Genomic DNA, 23,849 nt, shown 5'->3' on the forward strand with positions numbered 1-23,849 from the left:
CTCTTCTTTGTCGAAAGAGGTCCTCCGACCAAGAGATTATTCGAGATATTTGCAATATACTCCAGCTGAAATTCCCCTGTCACACTTTTACAAAGGCCCCTATAGACAAAATCAGCAATACCCATGACACGAACCAAGGGCGGTCGGCCGTGGTATTACAGAAATACTATTATCCCGGTCGAAACCAACAAACCCGTTCCGACGAACTCGGCATGTCTTATTATCGATATAGAAGAAGATATCAGCCTGCCAACTCCTATATATTTCTCATATATGTTGGGGGTACGTCGCTGGATACGCCGGAAGCAGGAGTCGCTCGGTCCTGGCGGCATCGGAGGGAAGAAGAGGTATTGGAATAAGTGAAGCGCTTTGAAGAGGTCATGCAGCCCTAATGATGGAACGAAACACCGACCTCTCTGATGTTGGTCTTGGTGATGCTTCGGGATATTATCGTCGAGGGGTTCATGAAGAAGCCAGCGCTTTGCTTCTGGTGCCCTACCTCTTGGACATGCTGATGGAACGTACATGTTAAGTGTACATAGAACTCATGATGCTGGTTTCATGTTTCATTGAGAACCTGGTTGGGCGACTTCAGTGCATCCTGCATACTACCTATATACAGAATTATGTTCACGGTTAGCGATATATGTTGAATTTGCAATACTCATGCCTGAAAGTTGAGTCCATTGGAAGAAACAGCTCTAGAGCAATGAAAGTGCTTGGAAATGATTTTTTAAGAACATATAGTATGTAGAAGCATACAAAGCTACAAACAATAACACAATAGTATAAGGAGCTCAGCTTGTATATCCTACTTGTATGTCCAAAGTACTGTTCGGTCGATCTTATGATGATAGATTGTCTATGAAGGCTTAAAGCCCGGGGTACTGTGAGTGAGATGGAACTGGAATGCGACTATCACTATAGATATGGGCGCTAAAAGACTGTTCAGACTGCCGTTTCGTCATAGGCAAGGAAATTACCACGTATTGTATAACTAAGTAGTGCAGCCAGTTATTCTGGTTCCTTAACGTTCAGGACTAACCATATTACCCGGTATCACAGGGCAACTGCTGCCAGTCCGGGAATATTCGATGCAACTGTTCATTTTGAACCATTTCCTGGGGTATAGCGCTGCAGAACTGTCTCCAGCTCCCTGAGAAGATCGACGGAGCGCATGCACTGAGATTCCATCTCAGATCTCCACCATTCATGAAACACCTGTTCGAAAGCATCAATATCATACAATGGTCCGGATATTGGAGGAGGAATATCGACGTAATTAGCCTTCCTACCAATGTACATCACATAGGCAAACATTAGGTTCCAACACCTTCCGCGACAACAAAGTTTGGAATCCCGCGCTTTCAGCCAGATAATAGCTTCGATGACTCGAGCTGGACTGGGCATTATGACGGCAGGGATATGTGGTGGAAAAGCACCGAAATCCGGCTCCTTGTGAGGGGCTCTGACCGGCAGTCTCGGGTCATCTGTCTGTATGTAATTCCGGTCGTTCGGCACCCAATCAACCGCCAATGGAATGTTTGGAAGAACCCAGAAGTATTCTGACATCCGATAGAGACGGAGATCGACGTGTTCTTTGGCCGTACTCTGCAAAGGAATAGAAAAGTCGTGCCCGGTAAGTCGATAAGAATGCACCGGGGTGCGGTCGTAAAGATGGAACCAATGGGCGGGCTTCATATGGGCCTCATACTGTTTTTGGCGCTCCTCATCGATGGTGGTGCACTTTTGGTGAAAGCTGTCATCATAGCCGTTGTCTCTAAGAATAGCGATTGCTTGTTCCAAGTGAAAATCTTCGACTGCCAAGTCTAGGTGCTGCGTTTAATCAGCAAATGCTTGCAACGCTTTCTATATATGGTACAAGAAATAAACCCCGACGGGGAACCAGATTTCAATGCGTACTTTATTGGATCCTTTGTACCCTAGCACCCTGAACAGGAGGTCTCCAATCAACATGCAGGGAATTTCATGGTGTCGGAGTATGCCGCTCACTTCCGAAGCCAGGGTGTATGATAACGCAATACGATGCCGGGAGTTGCCATAAAAGGTGTAATTGTAGCCGAGTACTATCATTCCGGGTGGGGCAGTTTATTGTACAGTGGAGTTAGGAATGATCCGCGACAGAGCTCTCATACATAAGAAACATCAAATCGGAGCATCCTGGGAGCAGGCAGAGCTACGCCAGTCAAGTACAAGTACCGCCGTATCTCAGGACTTCCCAGTTCCTTCCTCGACGTTGTTTCTCAAGTTCACCTAAGGCAAGAGCCCAGGCGAGAGAAAGATCCCGATAGTTTTACAGGCAACATCATACGACCTGGTTCTCCCCAGACCCTGTCTTCTTCCCAGTAGGTCAAGGATTTGGAACCTCCCTGCGTATTTAGAGGGGATGGGAGTACCTGGATAGACATCATCCTGGAAGATGTGACCTCCAGAACAAGTGAAGCAAAGTACTCCGGTAATCGACCAATGGATAACTAGTTTCGATTACTGCTATGGTTGGTATCGAGAATTTAGCAGCGTAATTTGAAAATTCAAGTGCAAGATCCGAAGTGAAGAGGGAAACCCCGACCGGGCAGACAAGGCATTTGAGATACATAAAGGGTGGCCTCTCGCCCTTTGTCGGGCATTGTTTCGAGCATTTCATTGTCCCTCAATTTTGCCATAGTTGCTATTATTATTGTCATTTTGACCTCGTTGACAGCCATTTCATTGGCAGGACCTGTCCATGACATCCTCTACCATGTCCACAGTACTACCCTCCATCCGACCTCCTTCCGCGTCTCCTTCTCCCTCACGCTCTCCCTCTCCGTCCCCTATCCCCACCACTATCACCACCAGCGACTCTTTCTCAACCACCTGTCCACGTCTCCTGTTCCTCCTCTCCGAAATCCTGCTTATCTTTCAAAGAATTGCCACCCTCGCCAACATCCGCATTCTAATCACCACCGCCCTCACCAACCACTCCGACATCCACAATACCGAAGTTGCCATCCCCGAGACCGACCCGATAATCCAGAACATAACATTCATGATCTGCGATCCTATCCCTGAACAGGAATTCAAAACCCGAATTCTCTGCGCCCGCGGCGACGTGTTCTTTCCAACCACAGGCGGGATCCGATATGCGCACCAAGGCCGTCACCTTCATCTCACATTTATCTCCTCCCAGTTCGGCCTGCCGGACCCTCATCCGGCGCACGAAGACTGGAGCCAATTTCCAAGTGCAGCCACATTGATCAGGGACCTAAAGCCGGGGACGCTACCTACTTTGGCGCCGCGGGATCAGGTCATCTGGCAGGTGTATTTCTGTGGGTTGGGAGGTCATGACAACGATAGGAATAAGGCAGATGCCAATATTGCGTGGGATTGTCTGGCACGGGTGGGAGGATTGTTGCCGGTGAAATGGGCGGAGTGGGAGGTGGACTCGCTGATGTTAGGGTTGGATGATGTGGTAAGATTCTCGCATGTCCGGAAGAAGAATTGGATGTTGGAATTGGGGCTGGACCAGAGTTGGAGACGGTATCTGCCCCCGATTCGGAGAAGCTGGCGCCAGCTTGTGAGGAGGGTGGGTTCGTCTCGATTTGTCCCTTCGTTTGGGGCCAAGGAAGCCAGGCGGTTGATGCTGCTGGGGTATATGTTGGGATTTGCTTATGTTTTGTATTTGGGATTTTTGTGGGTGATGGATGCGTCAGAGAGGTCTTGGGTGTGGGTGTTGTTGATGTTGGGAATTTTGGAATGATAATGTCCGACGGGGTGCCTCCTGAACCGGTTCGTGTGCTTTGCTGGAGAATGCCGTGTTGTTCCTTGACCTCGGCATGCTTTTGCATATACTATATCTATGATTCCCCTGGCGCGTTTTGTACATTCCTTCACATAACCGGGAGTCTGAGTTCCGGTGAACCATGTTCATACGTATATACCAGACCAGTCAGCTGGATGTCTGGAAGCGTATTCAGAGATCAATGTCTCTGTGGAGGGTTTGGAGTTATACCCATTCTTACTATGCAGAACAATCTGATGTTGTTTCTTCTTCGCTATGCTTCAAATTCATTGCGTCTACCACGCGTGATTATCATTATCCAGCGTTGACCTGAATTAGTATCATACCCAGGTCCTCGTCAATTAATAAGTCATTCCAATGTTATATGGTTATTCCAGCCTTTGATAATAGCATTGGATTATGTATCATATCATAATACAGATCTTGTACTCTCAGTCTGGGTCTCTGGTCTTTATGCTACTATACGGGTATTGTTGGAGAGCTATGTGTGAGTATATTAGTTGCATGAACTGATTATCCGGACATGTTGAATGGGTTCCTTCCCATTCCCCGCTGGTGCTTCATTCAGCTGGCTGTCAAGTGGTGCTCCCAGTCGTCTCCTCGCGCGGCTGTCATGTAATAAGTGGTCCTGCTGCGGACTGGGGCAACTTTAGTATGGTGATAACTTACTGATGTAACCCCACAGGTGTAATCAGATTACATGCTGCCCCCCTCGGCCGAGGTGTTGGGGGCGTGGGGTCGGTCGCTGCGCCTGTTTCTTCGATTTTACCTTATCAGGTAATTTGTTTTGTCGGCTGCTTCAGGCCGCATAGTTTACTCTCTTTGTGTGTGTGTGCTTTACAGTCTGGATTGATATTTTTATGACTTTTTAGAAAGACAGAAATCGGCTTCCATGTGTGCGAGGCGTTGTTGGTTCCTACCCCAATTGGATACTCCGCCTACTGCTTTGAGAGGCTTAATTTTGATCCAGCAGAATGTTCACCGCTTTTCATATCTCATGCCTGAGGCTGCAGGTAGTTTCCTGCTGCATTGTCTGGCCTCAAATTCTACGATTCTCCGCGGTCGGATCTTCTTCACAGCTTTTCTTATCAGATATCTTTAAGGACTCAGTCCGTTCTAATCTGTCCCCCTAGTTTTGACTCGTCGGCATTGATGCAATCTAGTCGTAGAAGTTTAGGTCGCATTTAGGTACGGAGTATATAATCTCATTAAGCTAAATCTCACTCTGTTAACAGAAATCGACGGAAAATTGCCAAAGCGCCAATTGCCAAGTAAAATTGTATGCCTTTCTCCCAGCTCTCGGTACATCATCACCAGTCCAGACGCGTCTCTCCGCTGACAACAACACCCCACCCCCAGAAACCTAATCCATGGCGGGCAACCAATGAGCGCTCCCACCTGCCAAGTTTGCTGACCGCAACAACCCGCTGGAAAGATCTTCAGCCGTGCAACCGCCTTATCTCTTCAGGAAATCATTCTTAAAGCACCGCGTTACTCCTACCGGTAGCCCCCCAAACAAGTCACCCTCATGGTGAACGTCGGACAAGTTCCCCGACTGTTCCGCCGGCGGTCGCGGTCGCGGGCGCGCGAGGAACTCCTCCTGCCCCTTCTTCCCCAAGCACCTCCATCCACCATCGAACCCGTCTTCGGACGCGACATCGTCGTACCCGCCATCGCTCCCCTCATCGAACCCACCATCAACCCGATCCCCAACTGGTCGCGAGCCGTGCTTGACTCGACCGGTATCTCCACCTCTACCTGCCAAGTCAACGGCCATGTCTCCGATCCATCCCGATTACCCGTCCTTGCGCCGGATTATGCCGCTCTGATCACCAAACCATTTCAGGATGGTCATCAAGTCCTGATTAATCCTCAGCGGCAATGTCTATTCTTTACTCGGTTGCCGGTGGAAATCCGGCAGTTTATATATAACTTTGCGTTTGGGAATAAGAGGATCCATATGGATTATGAGTTTCATCACGGAAAGGGCAGGTGGGTATGGTGGCACAGGGTGTGTGATGATCCGGAGCATTGTCCGGAGAAGGAGAATTCGTTTGTGTGTCCTGAGTGTGAGGGGTCGGAGGAGTCGATGTTAAAGTTGGGTTCGAGGCGGTGGGTTAAGGAAGGGTGGGAGTATAAGGTGCGCGCAGGGGGGTGGATGAAGGCGTGTTTGCTGGGGTGAGTTTTGCTTTCTATGTACTTTGTGGTGGTTTATCTACAGCTCTGGTGGAGATGAGATGGTTTGCTAATGGTTGAGCAGATACAGGGACGTCATCCCCGTGCTGTATTCTACTAACACTTTTGTTTTCACGCAGAGCATTGACCAGCTCTTCCGATTCTCACGCATCATGCCCAGCCAGCAATTGGCGCTGGTTAGCTCGTTGGTTGTCGAGATTGATGTCTATCGCGCAGCAACGGGCCCTCCACATATGGATGATCGATTCCGCCGGTTCTATGAGTCCTTCTTTGAAATCATTCATCGGTCGCTCCCTGCTCTCAGGGCTCTGAGGCTATCTATCGCGGGGCTGCCTAGTCGCAGCTGGGGGGAGGTGGAGTGGACGCCGGCTGAGGAGTGGTCATGGATTGGGCCATGGGAGGAGCTGGCGCAGTCTCGCGACTGGAAGCGGTTGGAGATTGCGGTGCCCAAGCCGTGGATCCAGGAGCTCCGGGGCGTGGTGGAGAGGAGGAGCCTGGTGGAGGAGGCCAGGAGATATCGGCTAGTGCCGGGGATGGAACTTTATCCTAGGGGATGGTGAATTGCTGTGGTTGCTGGTGTCGGATCCGTAGAGTGAGGACATATTTGGTTGAGTGGTTTTTGCTTGGTCCGTTAAAGAGGTACTGGCCTCAGTCCTTGTTCGGTGGCTTGGCACGTGGTCAGTACCTGGCAGGCTATGCGCCAAGATGAGATTATCCTGGTAGCGTCTGCCTTATGAGGTTGAGATCTGGTAGCTTTCGGGATTTATGTCAACACCTTGATATTGTACCACGTGCACAAGGCAATGGACCATGGTTCTTCGTATACTCCGTATACTCTGAACATTCCGGCACAGGCTTACAGGCTTCTCTGGTAAAAGGCCATGATTTGTGGCAAAATCACCCATGCCAACTACTCTTTCCACTGTTCTAGAAGGATGAGCTGATGGTGGATGGAAGGCATTGGAAATGCGGTGGTTCCTATTGACGGAACCCCTCACCAGGTGCAGGGATGTTGTGGGTTCAATATGAAGGCAACCAATCCAGAGTGCCTGGGGAATCCGGGTGCCTGCCTAGAATTGGCCAATCCCGACTCAAGGATGCGGGCACATGCTCGGCGGGATCCTTGCCAGGCGTCCCTGTCTTTCCTCGCTTCTCGGAGCCGAGCTCTCCACTGCATCCACTACATCCACTACACCCACTGCCATCGCTGACCTCCGGTTGCAGCTAGCATGGATGCTTCGTGCACCGTCGGAGTGTCCGAAGCCAATTGCCTCCCGGCCTATCTACACGTGTGATCCTGCCTTGCGTCGCTTGCTATCACATCACAGATAACGATGCCGGGACAGCACGATATAAACCGGCTGCTGCGCTTCAGTAGACCTCCGCCTCGATCGGTCAGCCAAAATCACATTGTCAGCTGAAGCACGCGACCATGAAGGGAACTGCCTCCGTCTTGCTCGTCGCTCTCTCCGCCACGGCCGTCCAGGCCCGTCCGGTGGTCGATGAACGGTATCCCTACACCGGCCCTGCCGTCCCGGTCGGCGACTGGGTTGATCCCACCATCAATGGCAACGGAAAGGGATTCCCCCGCCTGGTCGAGCCGCCGGCTGTCAAGCCCGCCACTGCCAACCCCCGGAACAACGTGAATGTCATTTCTCACTCGTACCTCCCCACGGGTATGCACATTCACTACCAGACCCCCTTCGGACTAGGCAAGTTGCCCGCCGTCAAGTGGGGCAAGAATCCCCAGAACCTGAACAACACTGCGCTGGGGTACTCCCACACGTATGTCTTCCCGGGAAGTGTACCGTAGATGCGGTTACTGATTTGATCTAGGTACGACCGCACGCCGTCATGCTCAGAAATCAAGGCTGTCACCCAATGCAGTCAGTTCTTCCACGAAGTCGGCCTCAATGATTTGGAGCCCGACACCACCTACTACTATCAGATTCCCGCTGCCAACGGCACCACACAGTCGGATGTCCTGAGCTTCAAGACTAGTCGTCCCGCTGGCCATCCCGGCTCTTTTAGCGTCGCGGTGCTGAATGACATGGGATATACCAATGCCAAGGGTACCCACAAGCAGCTGCAAAAGGCGGCCCACGAGGGAACGGCGTTTGCGTGGCACGGTGGTGACATCAGTTACGCCGATGACTGGTACTCCGGTATCCTCCCTTGTGCAGATGATTGGCCCGTGTGCTACAACGGTACCAGCTCTTCTCTACCGGGAGGTGGTCCTCTCCCAGACGACTACAAGAAGCCTCTGCCCGCGGGCGAGATCCCGGACCAGGGTGGCCCGCAGGGTGGTGACATGAGCGTGCTGTACGAGTCCAACTGGGATCTCTGGCAAAACTGGCTGAACAACGTCACCCTCAAGCTCCCGTACATGGTCCTCCCCGGTAACCACGAGGCCTCGTGCGCCGAGTTCGACGGTCCTGGCAACGTCCTGACGGCCTATCTCAATAACGACGTCTCAAACGGGACCGCCCCCACCGACAACCTGACCTACTATAGTTGCCCGCCTTCCCAGAGGTATTTTCTCTTTCTTCCACTGCCAGGAAAATGCTAATCGTCTCAGAAACTTCACTGCGTACCAGCACCGCTTCCGCATGCCTGGTCCCGAGACCGGAGGTGTCGGTAACTTCTGGTACTCGTTCGACTACGGGTTGGCCCACTTCGTCTCGATCGACGGTGAGACCGACTTTGCCAACAGCCCCGAGTGGAACTTCCAGGAAGATGTCAAGGGAAATGAAACCCTGCCCACGGAGAGCGAAACCTATGTGACCGACAGTGGTCCGTTCGGCAAGGTCAACGGCAGCGTCCATGATACCAAGGCCTACGAGCAGTGGCACTGGCTGAAGCAGGACTTGGCCAAGGTCGACCGCAGCAAGACCCCGTGGGTTTTTGTGATGAGCCACCGGCCCATGTACAGTTCCGCCTACTCTTCTTACCAGTTGCATGTTCGCGAGGCATTCGAGGGTCTGCTGCTCCAGTACGGCGTCGACGCCTACTTTTCTGGGTATGCCCCCACCAAAACCATTCCAATTTGTTTTCCTCTCACTGATGAATTAGTCACATCCACTGGTACGAACGTCTTTGGCCCCTCGGCCGCAACGGCACGATCGACACTGCCGCCATCGTCAACAACAACACCTACTACGCCCACAACCACAAGTCCGTGACCCACATTATCAACGGCATGGCCGGCAACATCGAAAGCCACAGCGAATTCAGCGACGGTCAGGGCCTCACCAACATCACTGCTTTGTTGGACAAGGTCCACTACGGCTTCAGCAAGCTGACCATTTACAACGAAACCGCCGTGAAGTGGGAGTTGATTCGCGGCAAGGACGGAGGTGTCGGCGATGAACTCACCCTTCTAAAGCCTCGTGCTGGTGCGAACTTGCATTAAGTTCTTAGCCTGCAGCATGATTTGATCTCGACGTCTGCGACGATATGCAAGATATGATGGGAAGAACATGATGGATGGATATGTGTAACTACGACTGAGGATGTGTATGTATGTATGTACATGACAAAAGTACTCGATACACCTAGTATATGTTTGATTCACTTTACTTGGCTGTCTACCTTTCATACCTAATTAATTGGAGAATAAATCTGTGCTTCTTTCATCACCAAGTGCACAAACTGAAACAAATAAAATGCATCCGATGGACATACATCCCCGTTATATGTGTAGATGTAGAATCATTATTAACGACCAGAAACAACTATGTACAGTATCCACACTACCATCTATTACCCTACCAATACCAAGTAAACCTACCCCCACCCTGGCACCAGACAATTCCCTTCTTTACACGCACATCAACATTACCAACCACCCTCCCCTCACCCCCCTACATATACACAACATCCCATCCAAGCAATCAACATCCCTCATTCCTCAAATCCCAAACTTCCCCCCCTCCGGCACCTCCAAATACGCACACCCCTTATAATCACACGTTTCCTACCCAACACCCATTAGCACCCACTCACCCAACCCCCACCCCCCACAAGCAAACCAAAACAAAACAACAAAAGAACTCACCTTATAAACCTCGGTCCCCCACCAACTAAACCCCTTCGACGCACCACTAAAATAAATCGCAAAGAAAATGACCACCCCAGCAATCGAAACCGACGAATCCAGCGCCGAACTCAACACAAAGTTATATTTATACCACCACTGATGCACCCGTCTACGCAGAACATACCCAAACGATAAGCCCACAAGCGCCCAGCTACCGTAACTAGTCCCCGTTGCGGGGGGAAGGTAATTCAGCCCGCCTAGGAAGAGGGGCACGTGGACGCGAGTCCAGAGGGAGGTTGGGTAGCGGCGCTTGAGAATGTAGACTGGGATAGGGAGGACGGCGCCGATGATGAAGAAGTAGAAGAGGGAGCTGTAGCCGATGTTATTGGTGAAGTAGTTTCGGGGCCCGATGGCGCCCCAGATGAGGCTGGTGTTGAATTTGGTTCGGGAGAAGGGACAGGTGAAGTTGTTGACGGCGGAGGTGGTGCAGACGTTGCGGATGTTGTCGAGACTCCAGTTTAGGACGCCGATGGAGCTGAGGGTGCCGAAGAGCATGCCGACGCATTGCACGATGAAGACTTTGCGGGGGGGGATCTAGGGTTGTGGTTGTTAGATGTGGGGGTGGTGGGGTGGGGAGGGGGAGGGAAGGGGGGGGGGTGTACGTTGCAGTAGTTGCAAAGTTTCATGTCCTCGGCGAAGTAGAGGCCCTTGATGGTGGTGATGTAGCCGATGTCGAAGAACCAGATGTTGGCCAAGACCTTTCCCTCGAATACGAATCCGGCAACGATCCGGCAGAAGATGTCGATGTTGATTTTCAGGTTGGAGGTCGCGTATACGATGGCGAGCTGGGGGGGAGGGTTAGCTCACTTATTTCTCTCTGGTTTTGGGAGAGGAACTTACCGGGCCGTAGAAGACCAGAGCAACAGCGCAGGCCAGCAGAACTCCATACCATCGCAGTTCAGCTTGCCAGTACTCAACAGAGAAGACGCAGAGGAACAACGCCACTACAGCCGCCGCAAGGTACCATGTGACGGGGACATCACGGTATTCGGACTCTTCTTCTCTGCTCTTGTCTTTGGAAAAATATTTCCGCATTGCCTGGGGGATCCGACGGGCTCCTGCAGTGATGTCGGTTCGATTTTCGAGAAGAACCCAGACGAGGAGGGAACTCAGGGTGGCGAATGATAGGCCAAACATGTTCAATGCGTAAGTAATGGGCATGTAGACCTATGTTTCGTCAGTAGTGTTTGGAGAGAGAAGAGAACAACTTACCGGTGAATAGGCTTTGTACTTGGCAAGATCAAATTTGTAACCGGTAGCCTTGCTGACCACCTTGGAGGCCTTATAAACAGCGCCGGTGTTATCGTAAACTGATGAAATGATTAGCATACCCAGCCCGTGGAAAAGGGACGCGACTAGCATACCCGACGAGCTCTGGAACGGCAGGTAACCCGTATACCATACGTTGCGATAATAGCACGCAACAGCCACAATCCAGATCCAAAAGACCAATCCAGAAAAGACATTCAGGATTGCCCAAGACGGAATCAACAGCGGTGATCCAACATAGGAAATTTGACTCCCTAGCAAGCATTAGCATAAACAGGGCGAAGTATCGGGGAGCTTACAGTCAAATGTGATGGGCAATAATCCCATGCCCGTCTCCATTCCAAAGATTTGGTTGACCACAGTGCTTTTCGGATTGATCCAGCAAGGAAAGGTGAAGTAGCTCAATGCCGGGAAGATGAAATCCGGAAACCAGTACCAACAAAAGGAGATGCAAAAGGCCAAACTGAAGAATGCATAGCGAGACATTTTCCACGTATCCTTACTGCTCTCGTTAGTCTCACACTATGGATAAAGATATACCACTTACACTGCTTGCAGATCCCCTTGGCCTATATTGTGCAGCGTGGTCGTGAGCGACGTTGTACTCAACACGCCGGGCCAAAGAAGCTCCTTGGGCGTCACGACCACTGATCGGAAGAACCCAGCCAAACAAAAACCGACCAAGAATGTTCCAAGGGTAATCAAAATCTGAAACCCCCATCCGGCCTTGTATCCATAGAACATTTGTTGTTCGGTCAAGACGTCTGCACCTAGACGCACGTAGATGCTGAGATTGGACATGATATAAATCAACACGTGCTCCTAAGCATTGCATACCGATTAACAGTGAGCGTATTATGGAACTAGGGATAAATGTGATTACCTTCTGGTTGAATGGACCCGGATTCAGATTGAACTTCCACACGCCGAAATTAACATCCCAGCTTGGGATCGTCTTTTCCCACAGCTTCCCGAGCGGGTATGCCAGAAGCAGTGTCACCGAGGATGAAATTGTGATGGATGGCTTTCGGAGAGTATACAAGGTGTTCAGCCCACTGGCCACGATGCAAAATCCAATCCCGAGAATCCACATCCGCAGAGTCAAAATGGGCTCTGTTGGATCATCTTCGTGGATACCGATGCCTGCCGCCCGTAGTACATCGGTTTGGGAATCTACCTCGGCTTGTGCTTGTTAGCAGCGACCGTAGGGAGCAGAATTGCTAGCAAGTTCAATCTCACCTCGGTCGGAGTCTTCGACCGCGTAAACATCCTCCTTGTCGACAGGATGTTTGATGTCGGTGGCCATTTCCACACCAGACGGTCGTGCTGAATAAGACAAAGCGTGAAAAATTATCAGATGAGATATGTGGCATCAGATAAGATCGCGGGCCCGATAATCCTTTAAGTAGGCATCACCACCAAAACGTGTCAACAGGGAACTCGCCAGGTGAGGGATATTTCGCGCGGTTTGCCGGCACCACCGATGCGCTCCGTGTCCACGTCCGTCCTTACCACATCGACTGGGCTAGCCTAAGCCTTGGTGGGCCGTTTTCCGACAAGAAGCCAGCCCTACAGGGCGAATGGGTGCCTCTGTTCCGAGTGGGCCTTGGTTTTCGTGTGCCACTGTCCCCGCGGAAAAGCTTCCTTGGCAAGTCCCCGACCATCCCATCCGTGTGTTAATCAAGAGCTCAGTCGATGTATTAGCATGTCCTTCAATTGTTGCATGATCAGAATTTGTAGAACAGGATTGGAAACCCCTGTCTAGGTCTTAGTGGGAATATCGCACCGGACTCGGCTAGGGTGTCGGCTAGGCCGTGTCCCTCTGAGGCACCAATGGGTGAAATGGCAAACAGAGGAAATTGCGGTTTGTCCGTGGTTACATCCCACACTAGTCTGGAACTCGCATGCCTTAGTGGATAGTAAGCGCCAAATCACCCCGTGAACTATCAACATTGGCGAATGAAGTGAGACAGGAGCCTTATCTGATCCATTTGCCCGAGGGATAGGGGCCCTGATTCCAGGTTCAAGTGGCCGGTGCTAGGATCCTGGGTTCCGCTTGTTCCCCAAGCCGACTAGTCAGACCATTCCGCACTTTTCTTTGCTTGTTTTCGAGCAATCAACGTCAGCAAACATAGCCATCACATCGTGGTAGCAAGAGTAAGGGATAGGGAACTCACTGACAAGAATCTACAATCCCAGGACAATGTCTGCGGACTTTCCAACTCCGCTCGCGTCCCCCGATTCCGCAAGGCTGTGTAATCTCCATAAGTGGCAATCGAGGTACCCACAGGTACAGAAGCTCTTCCAATAGCGCCCGGGTGCTCGATACTCTGTTGTCACTTGTGTCCAGCCGTGTCCTGTGACCTGTCACGATATTTTGGGAAGGGCCGGTGGATCCGCCCGATCCTCCCTTACTCCCGACCAACGAAAGACATGCCTCACGGGCCGAATAGCTTGGCAGTTGGGAGATTGAAAGGATGGAGAGGGGTTGCGGATGGAGAGGAGAAGTGAAAGTCCAGCGGGGGTCCAAAGTGCCGGTCGCCCCATCCGGACTAGTCGCTTTCCAGACCATCTGCTGCCTGCTGCCAACATCGGAGTGACAAGGTCTCGCTATCAAGTTCTCGGGGCTATTTTCCACTCTGGTGGTTTACCCACCATGTTGCTGATGGGACTGCGAGGAGGTACCTTGTTGGAGCATGATGATTCACTCGTCGACGGTCGCACGAAAGGAAGTGTTGAGACGGAGCCAGTGACGTCCAGCCCTACGGCAAGGCTGAGAAAATATGGAATTGATTGCGTAACTGCAAATGCTTGCTTCAAGAGATGGCTGGTGCTAATCCAATAATGTGTAACGGTGGTGGACACGACTCCGGAAGTTCCTTTGCCGAGACGTTGATGTGAGAAATCAGCATGAGGTCCACTCTTTGAAGGATGCATGTGAAATAGCCCACCTAAGCAATATCCTTGAACGAAGTCTATCATGTATGAGCGGAAATTTCTTTTGCCGTCATATCCCAAACCTATTCCAAGCTTTTAGTCAGGCATTCAACGCTTTCTTGGCGAGTGAAGCGAAACGAGGGATGAATCCTGTATGGCCTAGAGCTAATGCTCGAGCATCTCGATTTTGAGGGAACGAAAGCTCGCACACAGGGCCCACCAGCATACTCATAGCAAGGGCACACTCAGTGGAACAGCAAGTCATGAACCCCCTGGTTTTGATGTTATTGACTCAACCTTCAATCAAGCGGTCATGAGCAAACCTCTCATCTTCGTTTTCATCCCTGTCATGGGACATTCCACCGGAACCAAAGTTGAGAGGCCATAACTGGTCTCCCTTTGCGGACAAGCCTAGGGAGTGGTTTAGGATGCATGATGCAAGTAGATCCAGACACTGAAATCGGAAGTCATGATAACATTCACAACACCCCGCGTATGGTACAGAAAGAACCACTATAATCCCCCGAGAAGTAATCGCCCTGTCCTACTGGTAAACTCTAGCTCCTTCGGTTGAGATCTATTGTCGCTAAGCACCGATGGTGAATTCTGATTCAGGCTCACACCCTCTTCGAACTTCCACCAGACACAACTACCTCTCCATCCCGCCGTTTCAAAAGCCTCAACCCCTCCCATACCCAAGGAAACGTGGGAAAGCAACAAGGATCAAGGTACATAATTGGCTAGGATGTATCTACCCGGAGGGTTGAACTCAGGGCAGCCGGGATGAGCCAAGTCTTGCAGAGGTTGTTTTGATTTTTACCTTTTGTCTCGTGTCACATGGGAAGCGGGGTTGGATGTTGACATCATGACGACTACTTTATTTGACCTTACCTTGCTTTCATCTTCTCACTGAGTTTAAAAAAGCATCATTGTGGACTCTAATATTGATAAATCACGCAGTCTAGCGTACAGGCTTAAAAGAACAAAATCATGGCCTCGCTGGCTAAAAACGTGCAGACCTCCACTCTGCCCCTGCCAACATCAACACCGACGACCACGGGGAATGGATATGTTACTGACACACACCACCGTCCTGATTTGTTCCAGCCCAGGTTTTTCTTCTTCTACGGTATGCTCAGTGATCCCACCACCCTCGCAAAAGTCCTCAAACTTCGTGATCGTCCGGCCCTTCGTCCGGCGACGATCATGGAACACGGAATGAAGCTGTGGGGCGAGTTTCCGGCGCTCTTAGACGGGCATCCCGATACACCAATTCACGGAGTCGCGTATGAGATCAGCTCGCAGGAAGAAGAGGATCGGCTGGTCGAGTATGAGTCCGATATGTATCGGAAGAAAGGATGCGTGATAGAATTTAGGGACGGGTCAAAGGTGCCTGGGGTGACGTTTGTTTGGAATGCGGATCCGAGGTTGCTGAGGGACAGGAGCTTCGATCTGAAGGATTGGCTGTTGGAACAGAGGGATGGGTGCGGAGATGATCTTATGGGATTATAGAAGGGGGCTTTGATGCAGGGGTTGAATAATCAATGATTGATGCTTGCGATGAGCTTCGTTGTTGGTGATGAAAGGGGCCCGTTCCAGCACAAGAAGTAGCATTCTCCCTTTGGCGTTTAGTCAGATTGTTGTATCGACTTTTGTCGAAATGAAATAGTCAAGCCCTTTTTTCCATCATCGACACGCCCTTCTTTGTCGTCCGTACCGGTCGAATCGTTGGATTTCTTCTTGTTGATGGTGTCCTCCCCCCGTTGATGCGTATCTCCTTCCTCCTGTCGGCTTCGAAACCTATGCTTCGCACCGTCGACCTTCTCTTGCAATGCACGCACTTTGCGTTTCGCTCGAGTGTATCCCTCTATGCCTACCAAAACAGCATATGATTTACTGATGGAGACGTGAGACATGTCGACTCCTTGGTCTTGCAGAGAATGGATGAAGGCGCGGAAATTGGCAGCGGGAGGGCGATAGTGGCCACTGTGGACGTCAGAATACAAAACACGCATATAATCTCGAAACACGTACCTCAGTGGCGCCAGACCACGTAGTTGCCCATTCCTGATCTTGATCAATCCAGCCGCTGCGATGCGGGCGCCACGGAGGAACGAAGAGTGCTGGAATGCGCCGGACTCTTTGATGCCAACGAACAGCCGGAAGGTTGTATCAGCAACCTACACTGTCAGCCCTTCACATACAAAAAGATAGACCCGGAAATGAAACTCACAAAGATCCACATATCCTCCTTCTTCGACGACTTCCCCTTCAGAGTCTTGAGTATCGTCCCCGGAGTAACATGCGCCAGCTTCTGACCCACCTTCGCCGCCTTATATTCATCCTTCTCGCGCCGTCCCAGCGTATCCTCATGATCACTCATCGAACTATACCCAGACGACGATGACGACTCCAAGGAATCAAGCGACTCACAACTCAATCCCCACGCATCCGGGCTTCCCGCCTCCGTATTCCCCGTAAACTTCGGCGCATCCTCCTCAACCGGGACCACACCGCGCAAGCTATCTTTAAACCGCGCATTATCCGTCCAAATCAACTCCCCATTCTTCTCCCAACGGAACTTCCCCGCCTCATCCACCCTCACCAGATAATTCATCCTCTCCTCTCGAGACAAATACCTCACCTGCTGCCGTTCCAGCTTCTCCCTCGGACACTGCGGGAGATCGAGCTCCTTCCCGTCGCCATAATCAAGCCAGTAGAAGAAACTCTGATTCGTAGGACGATTTTTCCAATAGATATGGTAAACTCGCAGATTACTCCCATGCCGGTGCTTCAAATCAACCATTTCCAGAAAATACTGCAAGTCCATCATCTTTGCTGTGGTTCCGGGCGGCAGATCGTGGTGGAGAACGGTCGGTGCGGACTCCCCGCCCGAGACATTGTCGGTGTGGGTGTGATCTGTCTTGGTGTCGAGGTCGTCGTCATCGTCGCCTCCGACGCGCTTGGCTACACTCACGGCGCGGAGCCAGTTGCGGCGCGCGTTGGCGGTACTATCGAGGTCGTCGGAGGGGGCGGAGGGGCGGTGTAACTGTCGCCATTCGACTTCTTTCACGGCCTGGATGAGACGGCGTGGTCAGCGGTGACAAGGGATCAATCCATTCCGTAAGAGGGGACATACATCTATCCATCGCGAGGTCGACGCAGAGATATCCAAGCCGTGGATTTCTCGTCTTGTGCGGTAGCCGCGGTATGTTCGCTAGAAACCGATCAAAGGATGCCGAGGGCACGGAGAGGAGAAAGAAACGGACCTGGATGGTTTGCGCCGCCCGCACTCGCTTGTCACTGACGTCATCGGTAGGGTTTGGGCGGGCCCCGGTCGCGCGGTCAACATGGTCGGTGGGGGTTTCCACGGCGAGGTCCGCTGCAGACTGTGCCATGGGGAGAGCAATGTAGAGAGGCCAATGGAACTGGCAGGGAGATACTCTAAGAACAAGAGAATGATGTAGATGAAAAGAAAATAAAGGATGGGACCACCAGTGGAAGATCAAGACGATCGCGCGTCGGCCAAGCCTGGGCGTTGGCCCCGTCCGGTTCAGCCCAGGAGGGCTGTGTCTATCGCTGGAAAAGCACTCTACCTTAACTCCCGTTGACCTGGAAAATGGCGACGAGTCGGTCAACAATGACTCATGTCCTCGGTTCTCGCCTGGTTATTCGATGGTCGGGACCAAGGGACAGAATGAAGACCATTGCTATCAAGATCATCTTAATAGCTGGCTGGCGAGCTCCAGTTCCTTTATTCTATAGACAGACATGTGCTAGATTATTGGTGCATAGAATACCTCCTACACACATCGTTGAACCCTTACACCTTCGGTGATGAAGCGACTTTGACAACAAACCTGATACTACTATGATATCGAATGTTTTAAATATTCAGTTTGGGCCTTGGACAGATCACGGCCCCACTCCACAGTCCAAGATATATATTTTCACATCCGTCGCCAAGCAACCACGGACGGAGTCTGTACGAACTATCTCTTAAGAACCAGTTACCATATAATAGATCCCGAGGAAATTACAAATAACGCAATTGGTATTAAAATAATCCCGACGACTAGTGTACACGCGTAGCAAGAAACAGGAAGACACGATCCGATCAAATGACCAGAAGCAATCATGACATTGTCGACCGCACCGTGACCGATGTCGTATAGGTATACTCTGAGCTGGTCTGCGAGGTTACTGGACAATTAATAAGCGGCTTGACACTGGTGTCCCAACCGATAAGGGCATCGGCATTGCAACCAAGGACGGACCCCGTGGACACAGCGCAGGCCGCCTCGAAGCCAGAGCACGAGACCGTACCGCCATCGCCAGTGCTCGGAGCAGCTGCGTTAGTGTATATACAGTCACTGTACTTGGAACCCAGGACTGTAAGCTTGGAGAAAAACGTCACGCTTTGTGGGATGTCGGACCACTTCTTTGGTCTAGGAGAGGGAGCACCATAAACATAACTGAATTTCGCTTCGCAAACCTCGATCGTGGCAGAGGGTGTGTAGAATCCAATGTCGTAGTCACTAATAGCGATGTTGTGTTCTTCTAGTCTCCACTGGGCGAAGATGTCCACCCAGCCCAATGTGGTGTCGTACGTAGTAGTCGCAGTTTTGGTTTCAATCACCACGGCGGTGACTGTACTGACAGTAGCCGGTTTTGTTGTGGTTGGGGTTTCAGTGTTTGTACCTGACCCAGACCCAGACCCAGACCCAGAGCCGGAGCCAGAACCAGAACCAGAACCCGAGCTGGAGCCGGAACTAGACGCTGTGCTAGAACCAGAACCAGAACCAGAACCAGAACCAGAACCAGAACCAGAACCAGAACCAGAACCAGAACCAGAACCAGAACCAGAACCAGAACCAGAACCAGAACCAGAACCAGAAGTGGAGCCAGAACCAGAACCCGAACTGGAGCCAGAGCCAGAGCCAGTACCAGTGCTAGAGCTAGACCCAGAGGTAGAAGTGGCAGTAGGTAAATTGTGGTACAGACTCCACAATGTAGCACCATCCTCCCAGTCAGCGTCCAGGTCAGTCGAAGCATCATCTGGATAATCGGTCCACAGCTCGGGAACGCCGGTTAAAATAGGCGGGAGGGTATATGTGCCATAGGTTGAGGTTCCGGTGGTATCACAGCCAACAATGTCTGACCTGGTCAGTTGATTCAAAGAATAACGTCAGGAAAATCAAATACCTTTGCAAGTAGATGAACAAGAACTAGTGGAGCTCCCCGTAATGCAAGCGGTGCTGCAAGAACTGTAAGTGGCCGTCTCACACTCTGAGGAAGAGGACTTGGAGGAAGATCGTCCTGGCTTGTTAGGATTATTAGGGTTGTTGGGATCCTTATTGGGAGCTTTGTTTCGTTAGCAGGCAGCATCTCACGACAAAGAGGAGAACGTACAATTTGACCCTCCGCATCCGGTCCAGCACCGTGTACAAACATGGAACACGTCATTAAGAAGACCCCCAATTCCCTGGTGGCAGTCTCCCCCACAGAGTGCTTTGTCTGTGCACTTCGGGGAAGAAGGGCCCTTGTGGTGCGTGACATGATGATGATGGTGGTGGTCATCATCAGTGCCACCGCCAGTCGTCTTGGTTCCTCCTCCATCGGTGGTCTTGGTACCTCCTCCGCCAGTTTCCGTTGAAGTCGCCTGGTTCCCAGTGGTAGGTTCCCCGGTAACCCAAGTCGCGCCTCCTGAAGTGGAAGACGGTTCAAAGCCGGGCCATGGAGGTGGGTAAAATGGGACCACGGTTCCTGGTAATGTTGTTCCGTTGTGGCTGTATGGTGGCCAACTGATATTGAAAGCCGACTGAATGATACTTGGGGTCGGTGTGATCACTGTTGTCGTGGTGACATTCGCGCCAATAGGGACGGGCCACCATGAAATGGTTGGCCCAATGACTGGAGGAATATTGAGGGTGGTAGTAGTGGAGCTCATGATGTATGACGATGTTGTGGTTGTGTTGCCCAGATAAACATAGGATGTGGGGTTCATATATCCCACACCGATCCCTGTGACTATAGGAGGATAATTGAATGTGGTGTTGGTGGGCAGCACCATTGGTGGCAGGATATATGTGCAAGGAGGATAGCAGGATACATTGGTGCTATCAGTAGGCTCGCCCCAGATGATAGGATCAACGTAGACGATGCCGGAGTCATTGCCGCTAGATCCAACATCTGTGCCTCCTGTTGATAGGGCGAGCCATGCCGCAATCTCACTTGTAAAGCCGTTCTTTGTGGTGGAGTTGAATAGCAAGGCTGGTAGGCCACCCTGAGGACTGACAATTTGGACATTACCCTTTGTAAAGATGTTATACATCCACAGGCCATCTGCGAAGTTGGTTTCGATCAAGGCAAGCTGGCAACTTTCTTCATCAATGCAGCTCTCGTCATAATCCTGAAAGAAGGAATAGAACCCAGCCGAATATATAAAAACATCTGTGGAGTTCAGAACACGAAGAGCCCACGCGCCTTTACAAAGGTCGTCTGTGCATTCCAAATAAGTCGGGTCCGATGGGAAGGTCCCCGCCGTGTAGGGACTCAAGGCGTTGGGGTTAGGTTGGTAATACGGGGTCTCAGTTTGCATGTGTCCCAGGTAGATGTTTGACGCACCCACCAATTGATATTGATACATCTGGGAATGCTCACTGGCGGATCCATAGAGCCAGGTGGGACCTTGTGACTCGATCAGGATACCACGGCCGGCGTAAACCGAAATATCAGTTTCCACATTCAAGGGAATACCAGCATCACTTTCCGAGGCAGCCGCATTCAAGGGGCTATCAAGGTCATGATCAGCCACCCAGGCCCATACGTTCTCAAAGTAACCAGAAGCTGAGCTGGTAACGTGCATCAGCAGTGATGCAGCCATACAGTCAGTATTAACTGAACCACCTGTTGGGCATTCAGACAGTCCAAGGTTGCTCCCGGTAGCACCGCCAACCCGAAAGTGGCTGTCCCACATAGCAGCTGTGAGAGAATGATGTCAGACAACAGAATCTAGGGTACTTGGAGGACATGACGCAGATATCCTGGGAAAAGATACTCACCACTTCCCTGTGTGCTTTCATGTACGTTCCATTCCATCAGGACCGCCCCAGCAGTGGCGCCTTTGACGGTGAAAAGCATATCCGTAATCTCGATGACTCCTTCATCTCCTGAATCACCGACTTGGACTACCACAGTGGGGTTGTCAACGTCCTCGAATGCTGATCCAGTTCCCATAATCTGACTCCAGCCAGAGCCAATGATCTTGCTCCCTACCGGGATTTTGACTGTGCTTTCCACGAGATAGACACCACCGGGGAAGTATATAACAGAGCCCACATGACTTTCAAGCAGAGAATTAATGGCAGATGACTGATCACCCGTACCATCGTTAGAGATACCGTTGTCCGTTGCAACCACTGGAGTCTCTCCTTCGTACTGAGGCTTGGCTTTGCGGAAGTAGGCACCGGAGCTGTCAAGTAGAGACGACGGCTTATCCGGTGCAGGATTCACAAAACTGGTCATCTTGCTACCGGACCCATCAGGAAGATATTGGTAACCACTAACCCAGGAGTTGAAGTACTGGGCAGCTGTCGATCCAGCCAGGATTGTGTCACCACCGGAGACGAGAACCACAGCTGCAGAGTCCTCGACAAGCAGATTATCGAGAACGATACTCGGGCGTTGATCATCCTTTTCAGCAATCGTGATTGCGTATGGCACTCCGTTGAAGTGTGAATCTACTACCGCAATTGAACCTGTACCCTGGTCTCCAACCCCGGAATACTCAGTCGCATCAATGGCAATGTAGCAAGACAAGACATAGATGTTCTTCCATGTGAAGCCCCAGTTCCACACCGATTTGATGGCGGTCAAGCAAGAGGTGAATTGTAGATTAATTGCAGTGAACTGTTGGCTACCCGCGAGGAAGCCGATGTTCCTAAGATACCCCACATGTTAGTCAAATTGATACGGAAGGGATGCTCCCAGGAAGAGGATTGGCGTTAAACTCACCCGCCCGTGAATGTCAGGTCCGATACCATTCCGCCACTACCATTTTCCATGTAGATACCCACTGCTGTTGCCGATTGATCCGCTGTGGAGACGGCCATTTTGAAATCGCAGTTGGTGATCGAGGTTGCCTGCCCGACCTGCCAATGGACACCTGCGGGCACGTACGTTTGTCCATTATCGGTATTGGTCCAATTCATACCGGTCATATCGAACACAAAGTTACGAATCTGACGATAAAAATTGCTCTGGTTGATGTACCATTCCGAACCTGACCCCCCGGGAATGTAGAAGTCGGAATCCATCAAGGCGATACCCGTGAAGTTTTCGGAACCCTTGATAGTGGGCTTGGTATTGGGGTTACCCACGAACTGGGTATAATAATACTGAACAATGGGAGTACTGATGAGGTAGGTCCCGGCAGGGAAGTATACTACAGCCCCCTGGGTAGATGTGGAACCGCAATCCTTCCCGCACCGCAAGGTGGTCAGGTCGGTGGAGCTGAAGGCGGCCACGGCGCGGTTGATAGCTGCCGTATCATCAGTAACGCCATCGCCGACCGCGCCGAAGTCCTTGACATTGCGGAAGAATTGGTATCCGGAGTCTGCAAAGGGCATCTGGGTGGGCAGGTTGGTCAGTTTGGGGAGGGGAGAACGGACGGGACGGGGACGGGGACCCGGAGAGGCTCACCTGTCCAGCACTTCCCAGACTCGATAACCAGTAGTCGTCCGCGGTAGCTTCAGTCAGCCGGAGGGTACCGTGCCTGGTGACATTTGTTTGCCCCAGGACAGGACCGGTGAGAGAACCGTGATCAGGAGCGGTGCCAAAGTAGTTGTTGACATTATCTTGCATGTAAGGAGGAGGTGGCTGGTGGGAAAGAAGAAGAAGTCGAGTCAGTAAGAGAAGACAATACAATTGGGAGGGGGAAGACTCACGTGAGGCGACCCGAGGGGAAGGGCCGGGCGGGTATCGGTACCGGGATCGGGACTGGTATTGGTATTGCGGATGGCAGTCGGGGTACTGCTACTACTAGTAGGGATGGTGCTGGACTCCCCGCGGGGATGGTGAAAGCGGTCATGGCCATGTCCATGTCCGCCGTGGGCAGCCGCCTGGGTGATCCCCTGGGCAGCCAGCCACACTAGCCCGAGATGCCGCAATAACGCCATCTTTCCAAAGGATCGTTGTTGCACTGGCAATGAGTGTCCTCTTCCATGGATGGGGAAAGCGTAGTTAAATGTCACAAATATCGCTCCTGAGTACCCACGATTGAGAGATCGAGGACGGCCTCAATCAAGGTTGTGTTGCCGACAGCCGTAGTGGAGATGTAGTCAGGGGGCTGACAGTCTGACAGCTGGATAGTTTGATAGCCTGACACCCGGTGCCTGGCAGGATTCCACTACGATAAGCAGTAGCGGAGCTCGGTCAAGGGCCGAGACTTGCGAAACGTTGCATTGCTTAGCGGGTCTCATTTCGGAGAATACTACTTCGTATAGACCTCTACAGTCTACACTAGCACCATACGGAGACCAACGT

The 23,849-nt window shown here is 51.5% G+C and overlaps 9 protein-coding genes across 9 annotated transcripts; 4 read left to right on the plus strand and 5 right to left on the minus strand.

Moving 5' to 3' along the window:
* Positions 1–1,104: 1,104 nt before the first annotated feature.
* On the minus strand, positions 1,105–2,094 carry BO94DRAFT_588624 (uncharacterized protein; the record flags this gene model as incomplete). The annotated part of the gene is made up of 2 exons (XM_025615896.1): positions 1,105–1,836; positions 1,924–2,094. The coding sequence occupies 2 exons, from the start codon at positions 2,092–2,094 to the stop codon at positions 1,105–1,107; spliced, it is 903 nt and encodes a 300-aa protein (XP_025464478.1).
* A 526-nt stretch (positions 2,095–2,620) lies between these two features.
* BO94DRAFT_538157 (uncharacterized protein) lies at positions 2,621–3,458 on the plus strand (the record flags this gene model as incomplete). Its single annotated transcript, XM_025612433.1, has 1 exon — positions 2,621–3,458. A coding segment is annotated over exon 1 (697 nt), but the record flags the coding sequence as incomplete, so codon positions are not given.
* A 1,778-nt stretch (positions 3,459–5,236) lies between these two features.
* BO94DRAFT_538158 (uncharacterized protein) lies at positions 5,237–6,824 on the plus strand. The gene is made up of 2 exons (XM_025612434.1): positions 5,237–5,980; positions 6,063–6,824. The coding sequence occupies exons 1-2, from the start codon at positions 5,331–5,333 to the stop codon at positions 6,556–6,558; spliced, it is 1,146 nt and encodes a 381-aa protein (XP_025464480.1). The 5' UTR covers positions 5,237–5,330; the 3' UTR covers positions 6,559–6,824.
* Positions 6,825–7,186: 362 nt separating this feature from the next.
* Positions 7,187–9,591, plus strand: BO94DRAFT_577621 (purple acid phosphatase family protein). Its single transcript, XM_025615181.1, has 4 exons — positions 7,187–7,783; positions 7,835–8,530; positions 8,577–9,017; positions 9,071–9,591. The coding sequence occupies exons 1-4, from the start codon at positions 7,431–7,433 to the stop codon at positions 9,408–9,410; spliced, it is 1,830 nt and encodes a 609-aa protein (XP_025464481.1). The 5' UTR covers positions 7,187–7,430; the 3' UTR covers positions 9,411–9,591.
* A 125-nt stretch (positions 9,592–9,716) lies between these two features.
* BO94DRAFT_196362 (sexual differentiation process protein Isp4) lies at positions 9,717–12,773 on the minus strand. The gene is made up of 10 exons (XM_025606070.1): positions 12,606–12,773; positions 12,250–12,548; positions 11,914–12,188; positions 11,666–11,868; positions 11,462–11,620; positions 11,310–11,407; positions 10,938–11,264; positions 10,700–10,882; positions 10,056–10,631; positions 9,717–9,974 (listed from the first exon to the last, which is right to left on the minus strand). The coding sequence occupies exons 1-10, from the start codon at positions 12,670–12,672 to the stop codon at positions 9,909–9,911; spliced, it is 2,253 nt and encodes a 750-aa protein (XP_025464482.1). The 5' UTR covers positions 12,673–12,773; the 3' UTR covers positions 9,717–9,908.
* A 482-nt stretch (positions 12,774–13,255) lies between these two features.
* On the minus strand, positions 13,256–14,170 carry BO94DRAFT_196461 (uncharacterized protein). The gene is made up of 3 exons (XM_025606072.1): positions 13,548–14,170; positions 13,344–13,457; positions 13,256–13,274 (listed from the first exon to the last, which is right to left on the minus strand). Exons 1-2 carry the CDS (start codon positions 13,936–13,938, stop codon positions 13,390–13,392), a joined length of 459 nt encoding a protein of 152 aa, XP_025464483.1. The 5' UTR covers positions 13,939–14,170; the 3' UTR covers positions 13,256–13,274; positions 13,344–13,389.
* Positions 14,171–15,206: 1,036 nt separating this feature from the next.
* On the plus strand, positions 15,207–15,873 carry BO94DRAFT_196357 (gamma-glutamylcyclotransferase family protein). Its single transcript, XM_025606069.1, has one exon. It carries the CDS (start codon positions 15,294–15,296, stop codon positions 15,813–15,815), a length of 522 nt encoding a protein of 173 aa, XP_025464484.1. The 5' UTR covers positions 15,207–15,293; the 3' UTR covers positions 15,816–15,873.
* Positions 15,874–17,225: 1,352 nt separating this feature from the next.
* BO94DRAFT_196364 (uncharacterized protein) lies at positions 17,226–17,787 on the minus strand. Its single transcript, XM_025606071.1, has 2 exons — positions 17,443–17,787; positions 17,226–17,379 (listed from the first exon to the last, which is right to left on the minus strand). The coding sequence occupies exons 1-2, from the start codon at positions 17,699–17,701 to the stop codon at positions 17,315–17,317; spliced, it is 324 nt and encodes a 107-aa protein (XP_025464485.1). The 5' UTR covers positions 17,702–17,787; the 3' UTR covers positions 17,226–17,314.
* Positions 17,788–18,353: 566 nt separating this feature from the next.
* BO94DRAFT_498759 (pectin lyase-like protein) lies at positions 18,354–23,168 on the minus strand (the record flags this gene model as incomplete). Its single annotated transcript, XM_025609356.1, has 6 exons — positions 18,354–19,460; positions 19,509–19,667; positions 19,716–21,287; positions 21,368–22,245; positions 22,320–22,933; positions 23,007–23,168. The coding sequence occupies 6 exons, from the start codon at positions 23,166–23,168 to the stop codon at positions 18,439–18,441; spliced, it is 4,407 nt and encodes a 1,468-aa protein (XP_025464486.1). The 3' UTR covers positions 18,354–18,438.
* Positions 23,169–23,849: the final 681 nt, after the last annotated feature.

Source organism: Aspergillus sclerotioniger, assembly GCF_003184525.1.
Source record: "Aspergillus sclerotioniger CBS 115572 chromosome Unknown BO94scaffold_26, whole genome shotgun sequence".
Taxonomy (NCBI): domain Eukaryota; kingdom Fungi; phylum Ascomycota; class Eurotiomycetes; order Eurotiales; family Aspergillaceae; genus Aspergillus; species Aspergillus sclerotioniger.

Excerpts from the sequence above, each read along its gene's own strand:
- BO94DRAFT_196357 (XM_025606069.1), top strand. The coding sequence starts at position 15,294 with ATGGCCTCGCTGGCTAAAAACGTGCAGACCTCCACTCTGCCCCTGCCA.
- BO94DRAFT_577621 (XM_025615181.1), top strand. The coding sequence starts at position 7,431 with ATGAAGGGAACTGCCTCCGTCTTGCTCGTCGCTCTCTCCGCCACGGCC. Across the intron at positions 8,531-8,576 it reads AGTTGCCCGCCTTCCCAGAG|AAACTTCACTGCGTACCAGC; the intron begins GTATTTTCTCTT and ends TAATCGTCTCAG. Across the intron at positions 9,018-9,070 it reads GTCGACGCCTACTTTTCTGG|TCACATCCACTGGTACGAAC; the intron begins GTATGCCCCCAC and ends CTGATGAATTAG.
- BO94DRAFT_538158 (XM_025612434.1), top strand. The coding sequence starts at position 5,331 with ATGGTGAACGTCGGACAAGTTCCCCGACTGTTCCGCCGGCGGTCGCGG. Across the intron at positions 5,981-6,062 it reads ATGAAGGCGTGTTTGCTGGG|ATACAGGGACGTCATCCCCG; the intron begins GTGAGTTTTGCT and ends ATGGTTGAGCAG.
- BO94DRAFT_196364 (XM_025606071.1), bottom strand. The coding sequence starts at position 17,701 with ATGGCACAGTCTGCAGCGGACCTCGCCGTGGAAACCCCCACCGACCAT. Across the intron at positions 17,380-17,442 it reads CGACCTCGCGATGGATAGAT|GCCGTGAAAGAAGTCGAATG; the intron begins GTATGTCCCCTC and ends CGTCTCATCCAG.
- BO94DRAFT_196362 (XM_025606070.1), bottom strand. The coding sequence starts at position 12,672 with ATGGCCACCGACATCAAACATCCTGTCGACAAGGAGGATGTTTACGCG. Across the intron at positions 11,408-11,461 it reads GCCGTTCCAGAGCTCGTCGG|TTTACGATAACACCGGCGCT; the intron begins GTATGCTAGTCG and ends TCATTTCATCAG. Across the intron at positions 11,265-11,309 it reads AGTACAAAGCCTATTCACCG|GTCTACATGCCCATTACTTA; the intron begins GTAAGTTGTTCT and ends GACGAAACATAG.
- BO94DRAFT_196461 (XM_025606072.1), bottom strand. The coding sequence starts at position 13,938 with ATGGTCTGGAAAGCGACTAGTCCGGATGGGGCGACCGGCACTTTGGAC. Across the intron at positions 13,458-13,547 it reads TCCTGGGATTGTAGATTCTT|TGCGGAATGGTCTGACTAGT; the intron begins GTCAGTGAGTTC and ends AGCAAAGAAAAG.